Genomic DNA, 15,917 nt, shown 5'->3' with positions numbered 1-15,917 from the left:
ATCTTGGCTAAGCAATGAGTAACACCCCTCCCCCCAAAGCTTGTTCCTTCTACATCTAGTATTTTTGGTGATTTGTTCCTACAAACTAAAATATTAACACTATGTTGGTGCTGTGTCAAGAAGCTCCTGTGACCCATTAAGATATGAGTAGCACTTTATTTCTAAAGTTTTTTAAACATACATCATGATCATTTTAGAACAACTTTTTAAACTGGGATCCACAGACTTCCTTTCCATCCTCATCTCTCTCCATCACTTAGCACAGTGTCTGGCACATAGTAAATGCTTAATAATTTTTTCGAGAGTCTACCTGCCATGGATAGATTTCAGGGGATAAGTAAACTTGGATGGGAAAAAAGATTACATCTTTATTTTTATTAACCACTAATTGAAATTTAGCATTTCCTTTAATTGTGAGTGTAAGCAACAAAACATTATTTCAGAATGGAGGTGCATAGGCTTCACCAGGCTGCCACAGGGTCCATGATCTAAAAAAGGTTTAGAGGAACTTTATGGGCAGACAGACATGACAAATTTCCTTCTGAAAGAAGGAAGGAAATAGAATTGGAAAGGACAGCAAGTGAAGGAAGTAGCGAGGTATTTGTGAGCTTACTGGAAAGGGAAATCTAGCTTCCAACAGCAATTCAAGCCCTTGAGCACAGCCACTGGAGTGCCAAAAGGTATTAGACAACTACATTCCCTGCTTTTTGCCATGCATCCAGTCTTTCAACTAGCATTTCTCTGAGTATCTCCTGTGTGCAAGAATTTATTTGTCCTTTATTTCTCTGGTTTTGCATTTGCTGATTGTTCATTCTGGGTGACCTCAAAAAAAGAAATCTAATTATCATAAAGTGAGAAATATTACTTCTACACATCAGATAGCTGCTATGATGCTAAACTAGGAATTTCTGCCCAGTTGGAATAAAATACATTTTGTTCAACTACAAATTCTTAAGGGCTGTAAAACACAAGGGCCCCTACCCCTAAATCAATGACAGGTCCCTCCAGCAGAATGGCTTTTAAAAACGGGGTCTATTTTTGTTTTGTTTTTTCTTTGTATCCTCAGGTACATAGCACAATATTCTGCAAATGGTAGGTGCCTAACATATTCTTTTGGATTGTATTAGAGTTCAAGATCTCAACTTAAACTCAGTGATTTTTAGAGTTCAGAGGACCTCATAGATCCTGCAGCCCAACCTTTTCATTTTACAAATGCAGAAACTAAAGCCCAAGTGGTTACAGCCTGACCAGGGGTCAGACAGTGAGTGGCAGATCTGGGATTAGAAGCTATGTCTCACAACTTCCAATCCAGTGTGTTTTCTACTACACCACATTCTCAACTTTTGTGGGTCTTCTGCATATTACATGAAGATACAGAAAGAAACCAAAACATACTCAAGGAAGTTAGGACTCAAAAAATGAAAACACTAGGGATGTGCTCCAGTTAAATCATCTGTCCAAGAGACAGTTTTTTTTTTTCACTTTGTCAAACTACACACTCACTGTTCACATATTGAAATATGACATAAGTAAATCAGGGGTTCCCAAGTGGGTAACTGATAGCTACTAGTTAGTGTCTAAGTCATATTAAATGAGCATGGGCAGGCTGATTGTCACCATCATTTCTCATTCCCCATAGTTTTGGGGAATTCCAAGGGGAGGGAATGCCAGGGGAGAGAAGTATATGGCAGTACAGCTAGAGGTGGTGGGGAATGAATTTGGGTCCCCCATAACTCACTGTAATTTATTGATAACTCAACCTTTTTTCCTCCTTTCTTCCTCTATTAGTGAACATAAAACTTAAGGAAAATATTTTTTTAAAAGTTCTCATCAGGAAAAAGTTTGGGACCTCTACAGGAGATAAACTCTGGTTTTTGTAACAAAATTACTTAATTAAGATTTTTCTGGAAATTAATTATACATAAATCTAGGGCAGCTAGGTGGTGCAATGGATAGAGCATTGGACTTCGAATCAGAAAGACTCACGGTCATGAGTTCAAATCTGGCCTCAGATACTTACTAGCTTTGTAATCCTGGGCAAGTCATTTAGCCCTGTTTGCTTCAGTTCCTCATCTATGAAATGAGCTGGGGAAGGAAATGGCAAACCACTCCAGTATCTTTGCCAAGAAAACCCCAAATGCGGTCACCAAGAGTTGGACATGACTGAAATAACCCAACAACAACAACAAAAAAAAAACCCCACCTATATTAATGCCATTTTTGTATGATTTCTAATTAAAGGAACATGAATTGGGTTTTTGATCACTAAATAGTATTGGTACTATTGATTCTCTATCTCTGAGAGTGATTTTTAGGGTTGGCTTTCTACCAAAATCAATGGTACTAAATCACTGACAACAAAGTTAATATTTGGGAATCTGCCTAAATAAAGGCAGTTTAGTATGATTTGATAGACTGGTCAGCCTAAAGATTACTAAACCATAGACTACAGGATGATTTTGGCTCCATTAATTAGACTGGAAGCAGGAGCAGATCAAATTGACTAACCAATAAAGTATTAGTATGTAATATTTTTTTCTTTCTTAATTGGAGGGAAGGAGGAAGAGGGAAACAGAAATGATTAGAAAATTAATTTTAAAAAGATATATCATGTGATATCATTTGTTTTAATGTTAATTTTAACTCTGTAACTTACCCAAACTTTGTCTCTTGTAATCTCTTTCTAATGGCTAGAGATATATAAAGAATTAGCCCAATAAGAATAATTCCACAAAAGCATCCAAGGATGATTATGATTGGATCTATATTCCCAGGGGCTGGAGCTGAAGAAGGAGCCAAGTCTATTAAACCTACAAAACAAAGTCATTTTCAAATTAAAAATCCAAAATACCTTCAGTATTTTAACTAAGTAGAAAACAACAGTTAGTACTGCTCTCTCCTCCAGCCCTACATCTTCATCCTTTCAAAGGTTGGTGGTAATTACTACAAGAAGGAATGAACTTGCTCTGTTTGGCACCAGAGGGCAGAAATAAGACCAATGGAAGCTGCAAAGATGCAGATTTAGGCTTGATGTAAGGAAGAACTTTCAAACAATTTAAGCTATCCAAGAATGAAATGGGCTACCTCCAGAGATAGAGGGTCCTTCTCACTTTACTTGGTCTTTACTTGTCAGATGTATTATAGAAGAAATTCTTGGTCAAGTATGAATTCAACTCAGCAGCCTTGGAGATCCCTTCTAATGCTAAAGTTTTGTGGGTTTGTGTCTTGTTCACAGATTTTTTTCCATGCCAGGAAAATGTTGGACTGCTCATGCTTTTGAGTGTTCATGAAAACTCTTAAGGTTTTCATGTCCTCAATTGCCCTGGTTTGTAGTAATAATAGAAGGGGAAAACAAGCATCCAACTGTACTCAGGCTTTAATGAATCTATTCATTCGATCACAAAAGAATGAGCTGAAAGTACTTTAAAACTTTGTAAGCTTCAGAGTAAGGAATTTACCATGTGTGGTGAAGATAAGCACTCCTATATTCTTGGACTTCATATTAGTTAATCTGTACCTGGTTGCCAGTGTCTCTTGGTAAGTTCGGGGCATTATGGTTCTGTTTGGTAGGCACACATTTCTTACCTTTCCGACATGCACGACTTTTCTCAAATGAAATGGATGTCTCCTAAGTTTCTGAAACACTATTCCCATCTCATATCCCTCAAATCTACCAATCTCCTTAACTTCCTTAATTCTATTGAGGCCACCAGTATCCTTTCAATTACCTAGATTCACAAACTTGGAGTCATCCTTAATTCTCCATAGTTCTGCATATCTCATATCAGATCAGTTGCCAAGACTGTTAATCAGATCTCTTGAAGCCATTCCTTTCTTTGTACTCACAAGGCCACCACACCTTACTTTAGACCCTTAAAGACCTTTTATATGTGCTACTGAAACAGCCTCTTAATTGGTCTCCAGGCTTCCCTCCAATCCATCCTCCACAGAGTAGGGAAAATGTAAATTCCAAAACACAGGTTTCTGACGTCACTCCCTACTTAAGAAGCTAGAGTGTTTTCCTATTGCCTCTAGGCTAAAATACAAACTCTTCTGGTTGTCCTTTAAAGCCCTTACACAATCTGGTTGCAACCTCTTTCCATATTTATTGCTGTCCTTCACACATTGCTCTCCTAACAAACTGGCTTCTCTCTGTCTCTCTCTGTCTCTGTCTGTCTGTCTGCCTGTCTCTCTCTCCCTCCTCCCCTCTCAGAATCCCTAGCTCCCTTCAGGAATCAATTCAGGTACAATCTTCTATGTGAGGCCTTTCCTAATACTCTCATTTGTTAATGTTTTTGTTCTCCTCCCTTTCTGTGAATTACCTATGTACAGGTGGTTGCCTTTCTTTAGAATATCAGTTCCTAAAGGGAATTTTTGCATCCCTATAACCTGCCATAGTACTTTACATACAGTAGGTATTGAATTGCTAACTCTCCTCAGGCTCAGGATATGCCCCAGAATATAGAACCTGCAAAAAGGTTCTATTTTAATCCCCCCAAACAATGTTAAAGTGGGAAGGATGGGTAGATCCTCTTCCTTTTCCTTATTTCCCTAGGGAGAGTCAGATAATTCAGGCCTCTGTTCTTAGACTACTCCTGCAATCAGGTACAAAGATCACTTTTATAAAAGCAACCATCAGCAGAAAAGGACACTTCTCTCCCCACCCCAACCCCCACTGCCAGGAAAACATAAGCTGCTTGAGAGAAGATCCTGGTCATTTTATTCCCTTGTATTCCCAAGAACTAACACAATGCCTGGCATGTGGTAGATGATTAATACATGCTTACCGATTGATTAACATCACCACGCCTGAACAACACGTACAAATACAACACAATAACAATGGGCCTGGAGGCCAAACATTTAAACATATCCAGGACAGGTCAAAGCCAGAACAAAAGTAGTTCCACTAAACTGTTAAATCAGAGGCTGTTCACTAGGTCACCTGATGCAATATTAAGATTCCATGCCAGCAGAATTAAAAATAAGACTCCAAAACCACTGTGTGGGACCAGGCTCTTGAAGCAGTAAGCCAGGGGCACTCTGCAGAGCCTAATAGTGAGGGAGAGATTTTCCAATCTACTTGTCTATAGAGAGGATCACATTAAAATAAGCAATCCAAAGGCCATTTGACCTTTCCAGCAGTAGTACTGGAAGCAGTAATGGATTGAAGTGTCAAGTAGCATTTCAAAACCACCCCCAAAGGTAAATATTTGGATAGTTCTTCCCCTTCCCTGCTGAACTGAAAGATCCTGCCAATCCCCTCAATTCTTGTTTAGCAAGTTAAAATTCAGTGATCCCTCAGACTACTTTTCACCCTCTCAAGGAGTTAGAAAATTGAAGGTTCAGTAAAGTCAAAATTTCTATCACAAATGCATTTGTCTTCCTAATGAACTCATGTACCTCTGTAAAACTTGCAGAACAACCAGAGGCCATTTAAAAGTATGCTATCATGGTATTTTATAACTAGGAAAAATAAATAATTTTATAATTGCAAAAAAAGTACTTTGACACTGGCTTTAGTCTCAAATCATTCCGTAGGTCTATAACATATTTAATGACAGTCTGGTCACCACCTGTAATACCACTTCTTGGCAGCAAATAAGGATACTCAGTCTTACCATTAGCAGGAATGAATACATCCACTGGGTCACTGAAAGGCCCAATTCCCCCTTTAGTGATAACAGCAATCTTCACTGTATATGTGGTGTTAGTGGCTAACACAGAAATAAAAGCAATGCTGTCGTTCTGGTCAACTTCTTCAGAACGTTCCTGCTGAGAGACAAAAATCAACAAAACACTGATGTAGCACAATGGTGCCTTTCAAAGACTTCACAGATTTAGACCATCAGACCCAAACTCTTCATTTTCCAGATGAGAAAACTAAGGCCTAGTGAAGTTACGTGACTTCCCAACATCACTCAGAGACATAATTTGAACCTAGGATTCCAGTTCCAAAGCTGGGACTTTTCCCACTATTTCATGCTATAGGCAGGGTTGGCATCTTTTGTAGTTGTTGTTTTTCACTGTAAACATTACATAAGCAAGTTTATTTCTTTCTCCTCCATTTTTAGAAATAAAGCTTTTCCACTGCATGTAGTAAGGCCATTTTGATGCAATAATGAATTTCTAAAATACAGGGAATGATGACTCATAGAATTTAGAGCTTTAATGGGTCTTAGGGATTGCCTAGTGAATAGATTCTAGTACTAATCCTTCATTTTACAGATGTAAGAAAGTGTGCGCATGTGGGGAGGGGGGGAAGGAAAGGTGAGAGGGTGGAATGACTGGGCTTGCCTTAAGTCACACAAACGGTAAAAATAAGGAAGCATGGATCTGAACCCAGGATCTCTGTTACTGAGTTTTCCACTCACTCTATTACGCATGGTTGCCTTTCTCCAAGAACTCAGCCAAGATTAAGTGATTACACAAGGTCTCTCTCTCTCTGTGTATCTCTCTTTTTCCCCCTCTCTTTCTATCACTGTCTCTCTCCTCCCTTCTCTTCCTTTCCCCTCAAGTATTACTTCAGGAGACCTTCAATTTGAATAACTTTTTACATGGCTTAGGGAGCCTGGGAATCAGAGGCTAACCTTTTCAGGGGAATGTTCAGCAGGAGCAGAACAGGGACAACTTTTTTTTCACCCGAGTACAAAATTAACCATAATTTGGAGCTGGGTATTGCTAGAAAAGGCATAGGGTAGCAAAAACTTGAACCTTGAAACAGGACTCTACCTCTGGATGTAGGAGCCTTGGTTTCACGCCACAAAAGGGAGTCCTTTTTTTTTTTCTAAGGAGAAAGCAGTATTTAGGGCACCTAGCTGACAATATTGGAGGCTGCTGAAGCCAAATACAGACAGAATGACTTCCATGGCACTCATATTCTCATGCCCTTCAGTCCTATGCCAGTCACTTGTCCTGGTAATTTTGCAGGCTAAAGTTCCACCCTGTCTATAAGGAAAGGACAACCACGTCATTCATGTCTAAAGGAAAATACGTGCCAGTCAGCCAAAGTGTTTTCCTGGTTCTAAACTGGTAGCAATTGTCAGGAACCTAAAATATACAACTAAGAGGTTACTAAAAAAAAAAAGTGTCATCATAGAAACGCTTCATTTTTCTTACCTCAAAGTGCTTTGAGCTCATATTAAAATACTTCTAACCTACATGCTAGACACTGTGCTCAGTATTTTACAAATAATTATCTCATTTGATCTTCACAGCAACCCTGGGAAATAGGTGCTATTATTATCCCCCTTTTGACAGTTGAGGAAACTGAGGTAGATTGAGGTTAAGTGACTCGCCCAGGGTCACAAAGCTAGGAAAGTGTCTAAGGCCAGATTTAAATTTAAGTCTTCCTGACTGCAGGTCCAGCACTTCATCCCTGATGCATAGGCAAATTCATAGCAAATAGCTCTAATGTGCCCTGGTAATTAATCAATCAAAAAGCATTTATTAAATAACTACAAGTACTCTACTGGCTGACTCCACAGAAGATCAAGACTGTGCCAGGATAAGCTGAGCACTTGAAGTCTCATCACCACGCTGATTGATTCAGCTTTTGACAGCCAACACCTTTTCCACTCACCCACCCTCTCCCTTCTGATGGGGGAGAGGAAGCGGTCTGGTTTCTGGTTCAGGCATTTTTCAGTCCTGTCTGACTCTTCGTGACCCCATTTGGGGTTTTCTTAGCAAAGATACCGGAGTGGTTTGCCATTTCCTTCTCCAGCTCATTGTACCGATGAGGAAACTGAGGCAGGGGTTAAGTGACTTGCTCAGGGTCACACAACTAGTAAGTGTCTGAAGCCAGATTTGAACTCAGTAAGATGAGTCTTCTTGACTTCAGGTCTGGCGCTGTATCCACTGTGGGATAGCAGAGCAATAAACTCCTAAAACCTTCCTCTCTAGAGGACTTGAAACTTTCCAGGTAGCTCTTTATTTGACATCGGAGGCTCTGCTTGGTTTTGACTCCTCAGAACATCATCCCCTCCCCAGGTACTCCCTGGTGGTCTTCCCAGCTTTTCAGCTTCTTTTTGTGTATGGTCTTCTCCCATGAGATTGTAAGGTCCTCAAGGGAAGGAACTATTTCTTTCTTATTTTATATCCCCAGTACTTGGTACAGTGCCTGGCACATAGTAGGAGCTTAATACATGTTTATTGAATTGAATTGAAGTACCGTGTGCCAGGTGCTGTGTTAACTACTAGGACACAAAGACAAATGCAAAAACAGTGCCTGCCCTCATAGAACTTCTAGTTTAGCATGAGGACACAAGTACATAGAGAGGCCTTTAGAAAATCAGTCCAAGGGGATTTGTGGGGTTATGACAAATACTGTACCACAGGATCTGGAGGTGGAAGGGATCTTAGCATGTACTAGTCAAACTCTATCATTTGACCCATTAGGAAGCTGAGGCACCGCAAAGTTAAGTGACTTGTCCAAAGTCATATGAGTGCCCAGAGCCTGGATTTGGAACCAGGGCTCCATCCACTCTCCCTCACTGCCTCTATGATCTGTCTCTCTAAGATCCCCTTCATCTGGGTGCTACCCAAGCTTATATGCAACCCTGCCAAGAAGCTTCCTAAACAAAGGCTTAATATGTTGACTGGTCATTAGGCATTTTTTTATTCTCAGGAAAAATATCATTAAGTACAATCATTCTTTTTCTTCCCCTCCCCCCAACACATGCTGTCATTTCTTAAGCCTGAAGTTAGTCAGCCAAGCAGCTGAGAAAATGACTAGTGCTATTTTGCAGCTTACCAGTGAAAAACAACTAATTGTTGAAATATTATACAATAGGTACACTGACTAACAAGGAATACAGTAACCTCCCTTCCATCTGTTCACTAATCTCTGCATATATGGTGACAAAACAGTGCATTGTCTATGAGGGAAATCAGCACACAGCAAGAGGAAATCAGGGCACAGCTGCGATAGAACCAACTCAGAACCCACTAGCACCACAAACCTCTTAGCATGCTCTGTTGTAAATTATAGCTGAATCTGTTTTCCTCCCCTGCTAGATCATCAAGTCCTTGAGGACAGAGACTATTGTTGAATCGTTTCAGTTGCGTCTGACTCTTCATTATCTTATTTGGGGTTTTCTTGGCAAAGATACTGGAGTGGTTTGCCATTTCCTTCTCCAGCTCATTTAACAGATGAGAAAACTGAGGCAAACAGGGTTAAGTGACTTGCTTAAGGTCACACAACAAGTAAGTATTTAAAGCTGGATTTGAATTCAGGTCTTCCTGACTCCAGGTCTGGCACTCTATCCACTGCACCATCTAGGTACCCATTCAGTACATAGTTGGCACTTAATAAATGCTAGTGTTTTTTGCTGAAATACTTTTTAAATAAAATAACTCACATTTGTATAGCACTTTAGGTACAAGGCACCTTTCTGGCATGATAGATTTAGAGCTGGAAGTGACCTCAGAGGCCATCTAATTCAACCTCCTCGTTCTACAGATAAGAAAACTGAAGCCAAGCAAGGGGTACCTTGCCCAAGGTAGGAAGTAACATTGTGGGATATGAACCTATGTCCTCTGATTCCAAAGTCAGAACTCTATCCAGTGTACCACACTACCTCTCCTCACAACAGCCCCCTGTGGTAAGTTGTACAACTATCATAATCCCTAATTAACATTTAAGGAAACTGAGGGTCAGAAAGACTAAATGACTTGCTCATAATCACTCAGCTAGTAAGTATCTGAGGCAAGTTTTGAACTCCTGACACCAAGTGTATTCCTGAGGTGTCAAACAATGTGTACACCAGAGCTGTCAAATGCATGCAGCCTGCAGCATTCCCAAGTGCAACCAGAACCAGGTCAAAATGTAATTGTGAAATATTTAATGAAGTAAATAAAAATACAACAAAACAGAGATAACATTACATTTTAAAGCTCAGTCAATATATGACCTTTAAGGTTGTATGCATGGAATAGTGGCTGCCCTTTCAATCTGAATTTCACACCCCTGCATATGTTGTCTCTCATTTGACAGAGGAATCAAAAGCCTAATAAAAATTCAATTTAATTTTTTGATGCAATAATACATAGGGATTAAAGAGTGGGTTTGGAATAAGGAGGAGAATTAAAGTTACCTCAGCTCCTCTGATATTATTAACTATGAAAACCTAGGCAAGTTATTTTTCCATTTCAGTCTCTTGATCACAATCTGTAACACAGAACTTTACTACCTTGTAAGGAAGTTAATGGTTAGTCAATTGTGCGAGTACTTCTGAAGGGTTTGCAAAGCATTTTGGAAAATATTCCCATTCTCCATTACACTAACGGGGATGGAACCCTAATAACTGCTTGCAGTGTGATACTAAGAATGACAAATGGTGCACATTTCAGTAGAAATTGACCACCTTATGGTAGAAATGGCAATATTCATCAGAAAATTCCTTTAGATAAGTACAGATCCCCTTTCACTTTACTTTAAAAATACCATTTCCAAAAAAAGAAATCACACTGGTTTACATACAACTTTTTAGAAATGAGGCAATTACACTAATGATACAAGCCTAGATTCTCAATGCTCTATATTTAGTATTGTGTTGGGGAAAGAGAACTGGACTTAAAAGGAAGATTGGAATATATACACTACTTACCTCAGAGAGTTGCTGTAAGGAAAGCATTTTTTAAAACCTTAAAACACTACAGAAATGAGTAATGTTACCTACAGTGACAGAAGTATGAGGTATAATCAACACTAAGCTGCACAAAAAGACCCCTGCAGGCTACATATTGACTTAGAAAACTACATATTAACATTATCTATGTCTTATTGTATTTTTATTTATTTTGTGAAATATTTCCCTAATACATTTTAATCTGTGCAAGCCCCATATTTGACACCTCTGTTACATACTATGATTACATTCATTTTAGGATTAAATATTACTGGCTTAAAGCCGTAGTGGAGGAATAGTGGATAGAGAGAACTGACCTCATAACCAAGAACCCTGGGTTCAAGTCTTGTCCCTGACAGACTAGTTGTGTGACCCTGGCTAGTCACAACTTCTTGGTGCTCCAGACAACTTTCTAAGACTAAAGCTGTGGACCTTCATTAGTAGGAGGAATTTCTTTATTTGTGAGTTCTTTATGCCAAGAGGCAGCTAGGTGGTGCAGTGGATAGAGCACTGGGCTTGGAGTCAGGAAAATCTGAGTTCAAATCCAGCCTCAGAACCTTCCTAGCTGTGTGACCTTAGGCAAGTCACTTAACTTCTGTTTGCCACTAGAGAAGGTCATGGCAAACCACTTTAGTACATTTGCCAAGAAAATCCCACGGACAGAGATCCATGGGGTCATGAATAGGTAGACACAACTGAAACAACTGAACAACAACAATAAATGCCAATGAAATAACATCTACAGTCCCTATACCTTTAAGTTATTCAGTCAATGAGCATATAATTAAGGGCCTACTATGTGCCAGCAGCGGCCCTAAGCTCCAGGGAAGATTGGATATAGAATTTGAGAGCACTTAAGCACTGCCATGATTTACTTACCAATTTTTTATTAACACTGTTTACTTTTCTATAAACACAGAATCCACAAAAACTTTCCCAGTCACATGTTTTTGAGGATGTTCTGAGTAAATCCTCCATAATCTGGCTCCCTAGTCTTCTTTCCTATCATTCCCTTTTATAACTTGCTATTATTTCAGTGATGCTGGCCTGCTAGCAATTCCCTCTACATGAAATCCCATTCTCCCACCTCTGTGGCTTTGTACAAGTGGTCTCACATTTCTAATTTACCTCTCAGAATCCTTAGATCAGGTGCTACCTTTCGTAGGATGCTTTTCCCAATAAAAAACTTACATTACTTTGTATTTAAGCATGCATGTATGTGTTGTTTCCCCCAAAAGGTCTGAGGATTCTTAGAATCCTTAGGTCAGGTGCTGCCTTCTGTAGGATATCTTTCCTGATAATAAATTTATATTACTTTGTATATACTTTGTATTTAGGCATACACATGCCCAAAAGAATGTAAACCCCTTGAAGACAAGAATTATTTCATTCTTGTCATGAATTCATATCCCTAACACAGAGTCTTGTACGTAATAAGAGCTTAATGAATGCTGAATTGAGAAAATGAAAACATATGAACTTGATTATATCCATTTCAATATTTTCATGAAGCAACAGAGAATGCCTATTGTAAAGATGCCCAGTGTAAAGAAAGGGGCACTGTATCTCTTTTCTATTTTTTCTGTGTTTTTCTTATTAGCTACATGAGTCTAATAAAAATCAGATATTCTGTAGCATCCTGTTTCTTTTATCACCAAGTCAGCTAATTGACCACACCTGCTTCAAAAACATTTCAGGCCTGAATCAACTCTCCTGTACTCTCTGGTTCTTTGAGATCTATGCCTATATTAATGTGATGTCACCAGAAAGTTATAAACTTAGACCATATCATCTCAACTCCCGAAAGAAACACTGAATTAAGGTAATTACTGATATTGAATTAAGGTAATATTATGCCCTTAGTTCTTTCTAGAGGACTGATAAAGTGGGGTACAATAGAAAATCTATGGAGTAAGAGGGTCTGGGTTCATATACCACCTCTGATTCTTACTATGTGTGTGACCTTGGGCAAGTCAAATACCTGCTCTGGGCCTTAACTTTCCTCATCTGTAAAATGAGAGGGTTGGATTAGAGAGCTGGAAGATATGTTTCTCTCAGCTCTCAATCTAGCACCCTATAAAAACATTATTGCCTGAATCTTTGTGAAACCATAGTTAAATCTATTTTAGGTTCATAGATACAGAGCAAAAAGGGAGCTTAGAGGCCATCCAGTTCAATCCTTTCTTTTAACAAATGGGGAAATTGAGCCTTAGAGGGGCTAAGTTATTTGTCCATTCTCTGACACTAACGTATTAGCCAACATGTCATATATAGGAGTCCACATGAGAGATTCCTCATATAATTCAATCCCAGGAAAATCTGTCACTTCAAATGAATGTGTTATAAGAATTACATAACCCAAAACATTTCACTTTTTGCTTCCCCTGCAGAGAAGCTCAGCATTCAACTACAGTACGTAAAAAACACCCTGGGTTTCTGGAATATCTATTCTCTGCCCTCTTTAATGTGTTTTTATTGTTTACATTTTTGCTTGTCTTGTATATGTGTATGTATTTGTAGGGCAGCTAGGTGGTACAGTGGATAGAGCACTGGGCTTGGAATCAGGAAGCCTCGTCTTCCTCAGTTCAAATCTGGCCTCAGACACTTACCAGCTGTGTGACCCTGGGCAAGTTACTTAAACCTTATTTGCCCCAATTTATGAGTTACAGAAGGAAATGGCAAACCACTCCAGTACCTTTGCCAAGAAAACCCCAACTGGGGTCACGAAGAGTCGAATATGACTGAACAACGTTGTTTGTAAGTAGTCACAAATCCTTTCCAGAAAAAGGGAGTACATAAATCACCGGAAAAACAACCACACCAACACCAATATTCTGCAGTTGAGTGGAATGTAACAAGGAAGAAGCAATGCAATATATTCTAAATTGCTTAAGAGATAAACCCCTTAAAATCCCTTCCTACCATGTATAATTTCTCAGCTGACATCACTCAGGTAGGACAGGGCCTCTTTCGCCACTATAAGTGGTAATAATGTGACACAAACTTCTCTAGGAACAACCAACCAACATTAATGATCTATTTCCATCATAATGAATGTCAAGGAATATCCATGTTCTCTTAGGAATATTGATTTACAGCTCAAAGGAACCTCAGAGCAGCCCTAGCTCAAGCTCTTTATTTTTCAGGGGGAGGAAACAGATATAGAGAGGGTTACTTTCTCAAGGTAACACAAAGAGAAAGTGACAGAGCCAGGGTTCAAACCCAGATCCCCTATAAATCCACTGCTTTTTCTCTACTGCTTAATGCTTTCTTTGAACTGAAATTATGTTTTATAGAATGTAATTTGTTGTTGTTATTTGTAATGTATTGTCAGGGACCTTTGCCCCTTCCTCAAATTATCATGTATATACTTATCTATTTATATCTTGTATACATCTTTGAATGGGGGATTGAATGGCCTTTTGAATCTGACATCTTTGTCTTTTTTAAATAGGAATTTATGTCAGAAGAGACCTATCCGTAGCTCAGATCTTTTGGGATTTTGATACAAATTTCTATATGAAAACAAACTAACACAAAGACATTTTACTTCATAAGACATGTAATCATGGCACTGACATGGTCATCTCTTCCTCTTCATCTCATTCACACACACACACACACACACACACACACCCCTTATATAACACTTCACAATTTACAAAGTTCAAACAGTTCTGTGAGATAGAAGTATTGGCTCAATTTTACAGAAAAGAGACTGAAGTTCAAAGAAATGAATGAAAGTCATGTTGGCTGTTGGCCCGGGGCAAGGCTAGAATTTGTCCTTCTTGGCTCACTGCTCTTTCCACATTGGATGGGACTGGAAATTATTTCGCTTTCAGAGATATTTTCCTTGTTATATTTGAAGTTAAGTCACCAAAGAGTTGTGTCATTCACTTTATAGCCAGAACTATAATGATTTATCCATTGGGTGTAGCCTCTTTCCTTGACTTTCACCTTTGAGCTCTTACTTGGAAGCCAAGAGCTATAAAGAGAAATGTTGTATAATATAATCTAATACATATATAAAACATATAATATATATGTATGTATATGTATGCATATAATATTCACATATTATACATTATATAGAAATATATGACATTTATATAATGCTATATGGATAGAGAGAAGACAGATGTATGAAATGTGGAGATAGAAACAAGAAGATTTGGCCAAAGATTGGATATATGGAGAGTGAGAATAATGAGTTGAGGATGATAGGAAAGAAGTAAGGAAAGGAGAGCAGTAAGGAAATTTGGAAGAGTGACAGGTTTTGGGTGTATGTCAAAACAATGTAACTGCCACTTTCTTTTAGATTGTCTACCCAATGAGACTGGAGGCACTAATCAGCAGGAGTCCCTTAGTCATAGGATCATAAATATATAACTGGAAGAAACCTTCAAGACATGAAGTCCAACCTCCTCATTTTGCTGATGAGGAAAATGAGGCCTAGACAAGTTAAATGACTTTCCCAAGGTCACAGAGGTAGTTAAGTAGCAGAGACAGGATTTTCACCCAGGTCCTCTGATGCCAAAGCCAGCACTCTACTGCAGCACTCTAAGTTGCATAATGGGATCCGTATTTATTTTTACTATAACTACATAATAAAGTCAGAGATCAGTCTCTAAGTAAGTTTCAAGACTACTTGAAGTATGAACGAATGCATGAAGCATTTAAGTGCCTACTATGCATAAAGCACTGTGCTAACTGCTGAGATCCAAATAGAAAAGTCTGGTGACATCCTTGCTCTCTAGGAGCTGACATTTAACAGGAGATACAATCCATATGGAGGGTTCCAGCTGCAAGTCAGATGGAAAAGCCCCATAGTCCATGGGATGAAGTGGGAAAACATATGGTAACGGCTTTTCTTTAATGTCATTTCCTGATAAAATCAGAGAACTTGCTGGTGTTAAACAACTGAGCAGTGTCAAGGAATTTGGGAGGAGAACTTCCTTATCAACCAAATCAGAATATGTGAGTATAAATTATTTTCTAAATGCGTACTTCATTGCTACATAGACAAGATATAATGCTAGTAAAAATTTCTTTAAAAACCATATAAACTGGGTCAGCTAGGTGGCGCAGTGGATAGAGCACTGGCCCTGAAGTCAGGAGAACCTGGGTTCAAATCCGGCCTCAGACCAAACACTTGACACTTACTAGCTGTGTGACCCTGGGCAAGTCACTTAACCCCAATTGCCTTAAAAACAAACAAACAAACATATAAACCAACCTCCCACAATGATTCACAGGGTTTTTTTTTTTCTATACCTAGATAGAATACAT

General features: G+C 38.9%; 1 protein-coding gene across 2 annotated transcripts in view; it reads right to left on the bottom strand.

Annotated features, from left to right (window-relative positions):
* MERTK (MER proto-oncogene, tyrosine kinase) overlaps window positions 1-15,917 on the bottom strand; it is a 136,066-nt gene that overhangs the window by 25,790 nt on the left and 94,359 nt on the right. Inside the window, exons 9-10 of one of the 2 annotated variants that reach the window (XM_027853889.1) lie at window positions 5,622-5,775; window positions 2,657-2,810 (exon numbers count right to left, since the gene is read on the bottom strand). In XM_027853889.1, coding sequence (XP_027709690.1) covers window positions 2,657-2,810; window positions 5,622-5,775 — 308 coding nt within the window. The remainder of the gene's footprint in view (window positions 1-2,656; window positions 2,811-5,621; window positions 5,776-15,917) is intronic. The other variant, XM_027853890.1, reaches the window with a different exon arrangement.

Source organism: Vombatus ursinus, unplaced genomic scaffold (genome assembly GCF_900497805.2).
Source record: "Vombatus ursinus unplaced genomic scaffold, bare-nosed wombat genome assembly UNPS02010219.1, whole genome shotgun sequence".
Lineage (NCBI taxonomy): Eukaryota > Metazoa > Chordata > Mammalia > Diprotodontia > Vombatidae > Vombatus > Vombatus ursinus.
This window is presented reverse-complemented; position numbering and strand designations above follow the sequence as displayed.